Genomic DNA, 10253 nt, shown 5'->3' with positions numbered 1-10253 from the left:
AAGCAAGCCGAATGCGAATGTGGCTATGGCTATGACTGCGAATGCACAATTATGGCCGGTTCGTTGCTCGTAAAACAGGGAAGGACCCGTTGTCCTTTGCCGCCTGGTTTTCCCGCCACTTGCCACCACTGATGACTTTGTCATGGTTTCCTCGAGCTCCAAAGGCAAGGCAGCGGTAGCGACATCAATAAAATAAACACTGACAGCGGTTCGCGGAAAGTGGGGGAGTTGGTAATTCATGGGCGGCGAAAGGGGGTGCCGAGAGTCAGGAAAGAGGAGGCTGGGCCTGCACAATTGAACACGCGACATTTGGCCAATGTTTGCTGTTTGTTATCCTCGGAGTTGTCTTGGCTGTCTGTCGTCTCCACTTTGACTTTTATCTATTGACATAATATTTTTTTATGCCCTTCTAGCCAGAGGCGCTTCCTTTCAGTGGGCGTGTCTGTACTACACTGTAGAAAAATCTGGGTTTTCTTCTTTATAATTGTTAAGAAGAGCCGCAGGAGAGACTATTATAAAACAGTGTTTTTCTCATATTCATACAATTTTTACATTGACTATTTCAAATGTTTTTATCCAAAATTGTAACTCTACTCTAGAAAGTGAGTGACACTTTGAAACATTCTTTTTATCTATTTTTCCCTGTGTCTAGCTTTGGCTTTCACACTCCAGCCAAAGAGTCTCTCAACGACTCTTTCTATCCAATGGCTTAGTGTTGACGGCTTTCTCAGATTTAAGGGATCCATTTGCAGCTCTGCAGACGAGAAGATTCAATGTCATTAGGACTAGGAACAAAATAAATTGAAACGGGACAGAATAAGAGAATCGAAATTGAAAATCAGTTGAGTACAATTTTAGCATGAAGAACTTTGGAAAACGCTTCGAAAAACACACTGGCTCTGCTGTCATGTTTAACTAAATTCTTTTTGTTTCAGTTATCTCCAACGGCTATTCGTTTTTAGCGTCCCACAAATTTCTATTGTTCCAGCGTTTTTTAAGACTTGAGTGCCAGTGCCTGGACTCGTTTTGATTGCCTTCCATAGAAATAACGAGGTGTGCACGTGTTCCCATTCGCCCGTGCCCTCGCCATTCATTCATCTGCGAGGATGCAGCACTTTTTATGTCCTCACCACACAAACACACGGAGCGAAAGGATATATCCGGGCATGTCAGTTTATGCAAGTGTTAAATAAAGTATCCGCTGGCCATTGTAGTTTATGCCCGGTTCAGCCGAGTCGCTGACATTTATTGCCTGCTTCAAAACGGCTTAGAAAAGGAGGAAAACAACCAAATGGCCCAGCAATGGCTACATTTATTACGGCCAGGGCACACAAACAAGAGCGGCGCACTAATAGTTGTTGGCCATACAAATGGAAGGTGAAAGTATGTCCGATTGACAGCCCAGTCCTTTAACTGCCTTGAGTAATATTTCCCATAGAAACATAACTTTAATTCCAATTAAAAATGCCTAATCTAGAAGTTGCTATTCCCACCTATAAGTTATTTAAATTTTGTTTAATTTTTGTAGTCCTTTCATGCACAGAACTTTCGCAAATAAAGCAGTTTATTGTGCCCATGGGAATGGTAATCCACACAAGCGTTATAAGTTCTCCCACACCTTTTGCGATCCCAGGCCCAATCCCTGGGAAATCACTTAAAAAAGGAGCTTCCAAAGAGAGGGTGAGGTAGGGTGGGGAAGGAGGATCTGAAAGGAATAAAGAGTTTCAGGGACTTTTGGTCCAGTCCTCGCAGCATTTCAAATTAAAAGCATTCGCCGCGTTTTATTGCTGTGCCTGCATTTTTCCCTTATACTTTCCCGCAGCCGACTACTTCCTCTTGTAGGACATACAAATTTTTATGTCCATTTGGCTTTATTTCACACTTTCTTGTTTATTATTGCCGTTGTGCTCCTGGGCCAGGACGAGCCAGAAAAAACTCATGCGTTTGACCTTTTTCGCTCCTGCCCTTCTATGCCCAAAATAATGCTGTTGCCATTGATTTATGCAGAACGAGACTTTCGTGCTAACCCTTTTGCCACTCTGTCTTCTGCGTTGTCTGGCGTTGTCCTTTATTCGACTTAAATGCTAACTTAATTGTTGTGCCAGTGTCCAGAAAAGAGGCAATTTACTTATTTTATGTTTCCTCCTGAGCCAGCGAATCCCAACCCTCCCAGGCAGCATTAAAGAAGTGGGGAAATCAGGACCTTCCATTAAAACACTTAATTTAGCGCAAAATGATTAGCGACTAGCCATTTTCGGGAAACGCCGCGAAGCGTAAAGTGATTGAGTGAAAACGTAAGTAAACAGAGTCCGCACTAATTAAAAACATGTAAGCAAATTAGAAAATAAACAGAACCATTTACTCAGCATTATTTTGCGGCGCTTTCTAAGTTTTCACACAAAATTATAAAATATACAAACAAGTTACTTCAATCAGTACGCCTCCTCTTCTGCATAGGAGATCCTAGCTCATCATCAGCGGTTTCCGCGTGTAGTTCACCAAAATTATAAACAGGATTAGTGTTATGAGGAGTCATCCGACTGGCTAAATCTTCGCGGAGCTCCTCGCTATCTTTGGCGGCCACCAGCCTCCATCCCTTCTTGTCCAAATGGTAGCAGCTTACCACGCCGCCAGTATACACGTCCCGCGACGAGGCATGATATATCGAGCGAAACGCAAGATCGAAGGCTTTCTCATCGCTCATCTTATATCGATACTCAGTGTCCAGGAGCCCCAAAGCACACTCGCCTCCACTGCCAGCGGAGAAAAGCTTACCTGGGACGCTTAGCCCGTCGGCGTCCACGTAAACTAGGCTGGGGCCTTCATCCGACCAGCCAGCCAGAATAATGCTCATTGAAAGGCCCATTCCTCGATACTGGTAGGCGATGTTGGCCAAAAATCTAGCAGCCGATTTGACTGGCATCCGCTCCTTGTGGCGCAGCTCGTAGAGGCGGACTTCGCGGGTCAAGACCCGATCCCAGTAGGAGCAGTCCGCTGCTCCCCCGGCTATGGTGCTCAGCATGTAGTCACTTATCGGCACCACTTTCTTCATGCCATGCGATCCAATGTAGGCCCCAGCTGTGGCGCGGGAGTCCACGCACAAGACAATACCGCCTTGGTAAATAAATCCCAGAGTGGTGGTGCCATGATGGAAGTCCATCTTCACGTTTCCCTTGTCGGCCAGATACTTAAGTGTCTCCTTGGGCTTATCGAAAGGTGGAGCCATCAGCATGAGGGGGTTTGCCATGTTGCAAGAAGCTTTCTTGATCTCCTTGCGAGCTTTTTCCAAGACCAGAGCACCGCGGCTCTTCATAAACGACCATTTATTCATTCCACTTATTTCCTCCAAAGCCATCGTTTAAAATGTTGGGAATAAATTTTTGTTCAGATTTGTAAGATTGATTGTCTGAGGTGTGTTTTTATACTAAGTCTAGAGTTTGAAAATCAAATACTTTTCTAATCCTCTGAGATAAAAAACATGGCTACATGAATGCACGTATTTGTCCTTCCCTTATTCATATAACTTTCTGTGACTTATTTCTAATGAATAAACACAGAAATAGTTGTAGTAATATATATGCTGGCATTTTAAAAATGTGACAAAATTTGCATCCACAGATCCGCCTAAGCGAAACTCAATAAAATCTACGCAATTTTGTATTTACAAAATTCTCGTAATATATCCATGAAGCCAGCTCTCAGGCATTCGTGTTGTGCCATTTTTATTCAATTTTGGCAGCACTTACCCATGTGCAGATTAAAATATGTTTGCATTGGGTTTTATGAGTTTTTCCGTATTTTATGAGGTGCCCAGGACTTGGGCCAGGCCGGAACGAGAACCGAAAATTGAATATTAAATAACCTCAAGCAGTAAACAGAATTACAATGTCGCAGTGTGTGGGAGTGCTGGGTAGTTGATTGTGTAAATTGTTTATGATATTAGTATCCGTTTGTTTGTGCAATCATTTAAAAAGGATTACACGATTAGCATCGTACGACGACAATTGAGAAAAGCCTAAGGCGAGGCGGAAATTGTCATTTGTATTAATTTTCCTCACAACTGTCACTTCTTGTTTGTTTCTAAATTCGCTTCAATGAAAAGCTTTCGAATTGACGAGCTGTCGCATTTTGTGGAGAATCAAATATTCTAGCTGTTTAGTTTGAACTTGAAGCTCCTTCTTTCGCAAATTAATCCCAACATCTTTGTGCCATTAACTATCTATTTGCCAAATTGTTGGGGTAATCAGTTTTAATGTTCGAACCGGAGGTTGGCTCCGAAACTAGGAACATTCGGAATGCTTTCTGCCTGTCAAAGGTTAGAGCGTTGTTATATTGCCAAATTTGCTCTTGACCAACGACGAAGGCGACAAAAGTGGGCGGTTCCGAGCAGGACCACATTGTCAATCAGGAAATTCCTTGAACACAGCTATGGTTTGCCCTTTGCCCTGTTTCCCTTATCCAGGTTCCTGGGCTATTTGCCAAAGTCGAAAACGGCAAACACTTGGCCGGGCCGGGCCTACGATTTGGGTTTTGAATTTGTGTTTGGGTTTGCCACCTGACCCAAGCCTGCTGCTGCTGTTTCCAAATTTATGCATTGCAGTTGACTTATTAGGGTCCTGCCTACCACTTGTATCCTTTCGACCCCTGCCTCCTCCTTCTTGGCCGTTGTGCTGTTGATTCGCTTTGATTTGCCCGGGCTGCCCCCGAGCTTGCCAACTGTGTACATCCGACTGGCGCTTTGCAATCGGTTCTGGCCCTGAAGGGTAGGGCTCTGGTTAATAGTTGCTAATTGTGTTTAATTATTCAATCGAGTGGGTGGCATTAGTGACTTTGGTGGCTAAGCGGGAGGTAATTACCATTTACTATGAAACCCGAACGAAACTAATTTTATTTAACATTAACAATTTTTTCAACAATTTCTCCCAATATAAGATTCTGGACGAATCCATTTGATAGCGGATTTTAACAGTTTGAACAATCCTTGACCAGAGTAATGGATTTATAAATAATGCATTTATTCAAATCGGTCTCCTGAATCGTCGTCTTGGCATTCTTTGGCATCATAGTACAGTGTCTCATTTCCTGTCCTATTAAAAGTTGCATTAGCTAATGTCTCATTAACTGTCTCATTGACATCATTGAGTTCCGAATTTTCATAAAAATCCTTGTTATCCGAAGATACATTCTCTTCATTGGCATCAGCATGGACATTTCTATCAGCAAAACTCTCCATCAATTTATTATCAATGATATTACTATCCTGCAATATCGATCTATCTTCAAATGCATTCTCCACCCCTTGATCGTCATTTGGTACACTAGTGTCAGTCTCATTAGGTTTAGGGAACTGAACTAAGAGCTCCTTTATTTCCAGTCGAAGATCATTGATCTCGCTGTCGTTGCTATAGGTCTTCAGGCTGGAAAGTCTCTTAATCTGATACGTAATCGTATTCTTAATTTGTGCTATTTTTTTAGCTTCGCCATGTACATTCTCCATTATCTTCTTGATCTTCTGTTCAATGGATTCAGGCATTTGGCTTTCACTCAGACTTTGCATTACTTGAATTTCCCTCCCGTCGAGGCATTTCGCCATTATAGCCATATTTTCTATTGGTTTTTGAGTTATTCCTCGGTTTTGGCAGAGTTTCTTTACCCTTTCATCGATGCATTTCTCCAAGGCGTAGATCTTGGCTTTTTGCTCTTCAACGTACGCCCTATCTTGCTCCATCAATACAAGAGAATTCTTCAGAGAATCGATTTTCGATTGTATCCAGACCTTGGCTTTGGGAAGGGAGAGGGTCTCAAGTTCTTCTTTGTGATCCACTTTGATAAATACAGTGTCCTTCAGCTCTCGGGCCAACTTCATGTAGGTTCCGCAGCCGCCGTCAGTAACTTCTACCTTCAGATCATCGCCCACCAACATGTCGCTAACAAGGGCCAGTGCCCTTTCCCAGATCTCGATTTCAGGCCTCAGCTTATCGTTTATTCCCTTAAATATAGCCAACCAATGATCGTAATCGCTCCGAATATTATCTATTCCTTGGCGAAGTCGGCTGCAGTCGCTCAATTTAAAAACTTTTGTTTTTATGTGCAGTTTAAAAGCCTTCAAATCCCTTAGAATAGCCTCAGTTAGGGTGGTTTTTTTTTCGAGCTCCATTTTGGATTATTTTTGATATACTTCCTTGCTCTGCCAAACTGAGAATGTCTCTTAGTAGAATACAAGTAGAATACTAATGCTTTCACATAACACATGAGCTACTGGGATCTCTTATTTTCAAGGCACATTCGACTTCAACAAAAATATTTCCTTTTAAAGCCAGTTCTACAACAAATTTCCTTAGTCAGTAGAGCTCTTTAAATCTAAGGGAACCCTTTCGTGTAAGAAGGGTCTTTCCAGGCAGACTAAGCTTAAAATACGGCCCACCTTAAAGGACGAGAGCTGCTCCCAAGGAGCACCAAAGTATGCTGCAACAATTCATCGCTGGGACAAGGCTTTTAATCAAGCCAAGGACTCCTTCACCCACACACGTGCAAATATAATAACCCAGCAGTACTGAAATTCCTGGCCCCGACTTTTCCGGCCCGAATGTCAAATTTCGATCGAAAAACAAAAACAATTCAATAAGGTTTGCTCTTCGAACGTCAAAACAAAGTAGGCGAACTAATTCTGCCGGCCCTCTGCTGCTGCTAGAGTTCGAAATTATGCATATTCGATATTAGTTATTAATCACTAATATTTTCTAGTCATTCTAAATATTTTGCCCGAAAAACTCTCACCCCATGGTTCAATGATTAAGGTATCTGCCTGTTAATCGTAAGGTCGTGGGTTCGATTCCAAGCGGAAAAGTCTTTATTATGAGTTGATTTTTGTTTACTTTCATTTTATTTTAATATCGCAGTCTCAAAATAAACTGTTATATTCAATACTTTTTTTTAAACGGGGACTCTTAATAATTGAGATTGTTTTAAACATGCAAATTTGTAGAGGTATATTATAGTCAGTCACAAAGTACGCGCGATTCCTTGATAGCTTAGAGGCGTGCATGTCGGTCCAGTATACAAAAGCACTAAGGTTCGAATCCCAGGGTGAGTAATTATTAAATATAGTTTTCAATATTAATAATGTTATGTTATTTAACATATTAATTTAGTTTAAAACATAAATTAACAGCAATTTTTAAGGAATACATAAAAAATATTGATTATCAGATTAGAAGAATGTAAGAGGAAATTTTTTTCTTTAATTTTGGGTTATGAATGCGACCTGATTTAGCCACCTTTTTCACCGCGGAATCATGCTTTCTTTTCCGGCCTGATTCCGCTCTGAAATTCAGGTCTGAATCAGGGGCGATTTCGAGACAATTTTCACGCCGGAATCCGGATTCGAAATCCGGGCGGATTCAGGGCTGATTCATGCCTGAAATCGAATTCCGGGCCGAGAGGACATTTTCAAAAATTTCAGTACAAAATTCCGGGCCGCTTGTTCTAGCTTTCCGGTTGGATTCCGGGGTGATCCGGGCGGATCCAGGGTGAATCCAGGGTGATTCCGGGGCGATTGGTACTGCTGGGAAGTGTGCCTGTGCACTTGTATGTGTTTATATACGTGGGTGCATAATAATGTAAGTTATGCACATGTGTGAACGCCCAGGCATTCCCCGGTGGCACAGACAACATAATCACATGCGTTGCTGCAATTTCCGTTGCCTATTTACTGGCGCTCTCTCCTTGGACCGCCCGATGATATATCGCTGCGATTCGCAGGCTGTAAATTCAGACGTTCAATGCGAGTAGAAGCCGGGAATTTGACATTTACTAATTGCCAGATTATGCAACACACACAGAGTAGTTGTTGATTCGGAGACCAGATACAGTATCTGCTGCCATTCGATGAGCTGAGGCAAAAAATGCAATTCTTATGCATGTAGACTGAACATTTGAAATTGGAACGGGTTAACCTGCTCCTATTTTTCAAGGAGTTCGACTCTCAGGGGGACCTGCAGTTGTCATCTGCCTATCGACGGCATTAATTAATCAAAGTTGAGCTCTTCAATCGAGGAGAATTCCATTAGAAGGGCTTCCTCTCCAGAATATCACTTTGGCAAATTGAAGTTTCATTGCTGTCTGCAGGACTGTTGTCTGGTTGTTGCATATACGATATGCTCTTGGCAAGTCATGCATATTCATTGTTTACAATCATAGAAACACCCACCCACAGTCCCCAGGAACAACTTTACCCACTTTTTTGAGATTCGTTTCTCCCCCACCTATTCCCAAAATCAATGATGTTCTATGGTTAGTTTCCATAGCATTGTGTGTTTTCTTTTCCTAATTTCCCGCTGAGGCCGCCCAAAGAATATTGTTTTTGGCAAATTACTCGTTTAAGTTGTTACGCAATTAATTTGTATGTTCAGACATATACTCTGTATGCCATCAATGGCTTGAATTTTTAGGTACCTGTTTACTAAAATAACACGATCTGAACTTGGTAGAATGAAGAATAGAATGTACAACTGGTTTAAGCCTTCAGGCTATTCCTAGAACATTAAAGTCTCACCACCGAACATCTGTCTATTCATGGCCCTTGAGTATCTCAAGACATTTATTGGCAATTACCAGATACAAGGATATTTGCATATCCGGCTAAAACACAACCTGTGACTGCTGCTCTGTTTTCAATTTATATTTATCTATTGGCCTGGACATCAATAAATTCCATGTCGTAGAACCCATAACAATCATAATCTTCTATATAATTTCCACTTTATGGTCTCTCTGCTCGAGGGCGATAAAAATTTACACATTGATGTGTTTTTATGTATAAGGGAAAACAGAAAGGGAGAGTAAACAAATAAACAATGAGCAGGACATCAAAGAGCAATTTCAATGCAAAATGCCCAGACTCACATGCTAACCATTTTTAGCATTTTCTCGTTTGTAATGCAAACGCCTTGAATGTGTTGACAATTCATTGTCCCCCTTGGGCCGCAGAGACAAAAGATTGTCCCCAAAAACACTACAAGCTACAGAAAAGATACAAGAATAACATGTAATTTGACAAAATCCATAAACCATAAATTGTTGGCCTAGCCAGCACTAAAATGCCCAACCATTGTCTTGCTTCTGGATCTGTTTCCCCCGAGAAAACTGTCTCGTAATCGAAGGCAATAAAAAGAAAACCAGAAGCGCATAAAATATTATCGATGCCAGTGCGAGTAGTTGACAACTCCGGCAGCCGCATAAAAATCGCATGAGCCCATAAATTGCCAGCAGCCGCCGGCAATCAGGACTATTATGTTAAATCAACCCAAAAGGACACAAGCCAAATCAGTATTTAATATATTAGTAGCTACTCTTAGGCATTTGTCATGAAATATTCGGGGATCTGTCCTACTAAATGGCCAATTAGAGTGCGTAAGCTCCGATTCCCAGATGCAAACTAAAAGCTCAAATGAGCTACGAAGCATAAATTCCAGCGGAATATATCACAATTACTATTAACCAAAGGGGGATTTTACTCAACATACTAGAAACCCCTTAACCCATAAAGGACACCCTTTCTCTGTATGTGGAACTAGCTGTGGAGATGAAAAGAAAGCCAGCCGGAGACAGGAAGAAAGCACTGCTGCAGAATTTAATTACACAGTTAATTTGCTTAAATGGTTGACGGCTGGCACAGCAATTCGAGTGTTGACAGAACCCGGAGTTGAAGCTCCTACTCTGGCACTCTCCCCCAAAAAAGGGAGAAAAGGAAAACACCGCACTTTTTTAGGGAACTAAGGGAATCCCTAGTTTTTGCCATGAAACTTTGTTTGATTCCAAACACTGGGCAAGGGGAAAGGCAAACATTTCGGTTTTGGCTGCATCAAACACATGCAGACAGCTTAGGCGGTGGGCTCCGGCTTTGGCTTTTCCTCGGAGCCACCCACTGAAACCACTCAAGCACCCGGCCTGCACCGGTTATTAAATTCTGTGAGCAGCTCCCTCGTGTCCTTTATGGGGATATGCGGTAGCCTAGCTCATAGTTTACCAACCTACTTCGCCTAACTAAATTTCGGGGAAACTTAGGGCGCAACTTGAATCCCAGGGCTCAACGAAAATGCGATTAGAAGTCAGCGAAGTTCTGACAAAGTCAGAAAGGGATATGGAATATGAATGGTTAACAATTGAATAGGCAATGCAAATATCAAGGTAGGTAGATTAACTTTTTTTACCAAGAAAAGAAGGCTAAGTTTTAACTCAAACGCTTTAAAAAC

General features: G+C 41.9%; 1 protein-coding gene and 1 long non-coding RNA gene across 2 annotated transcripts; one reads left to right on the top strand and one right to left on the bottom strand.

The window, feature by feature from the left end:
• The first annotated feature begins 602 nt into the window (after positions 1-602).
• Positions 603-1479, top strand: LOC123257357. The gene is made up of 2 exons (XR_006507420.1): positions 603-841; positions 936-1479. It is a non-coding gene; the product is annotated as an uncharacterized LOC123257357 (long non-coding RNA).
• Positions 1480-2337: 858 nt separating this feature from the next.
• LOC6497625 (proteasome subunit beta type-5) lies at positions 2338-3520 on the bottom strand. The gene has a single exon (XM_001961644.4). It carries the CDS (start codon positions 3353-3355, stop codon positions 2429-2431), a length of 927 nt encoding a protein of 308 aa, XP_001961680.1. The 5' UTR covers positions 3356-3520; the 3' UTR covers positions 2338-2428.
• Between the last annotated feature and the right edge of the window lie 6733 nt (positions 3521-10253).

This window comes from Drosophila ananassae, chromosome 3R (genome assembly GCF_017639315.1).
Source record: "Drosophila ananassae strain 14024-0371.13 chromosome 3R, ASM1763931v2, whole genome shotgun sequence".
NCBI lineage: Eukaryota > Metazoa > Arthropoda > Insecta > Diptera > Drosophilidae > Drosophila > Drosophila ananassae.
The sequence above is the reverse complement of the archived record's forward strand: the minus strand, read 5'-3'. Positions and strand labels throughout refer to the sequence as shown.

Excerpts from the sequence above, each read along its gene's own strand:
- LOC6497625 (XM_001961644.4), bottom strand. The coding sequence starts at position 3,355 with ATGGCTTTGGAGGAAATAAGTGGAATGAATAAATGGTCGTTTATGAAG.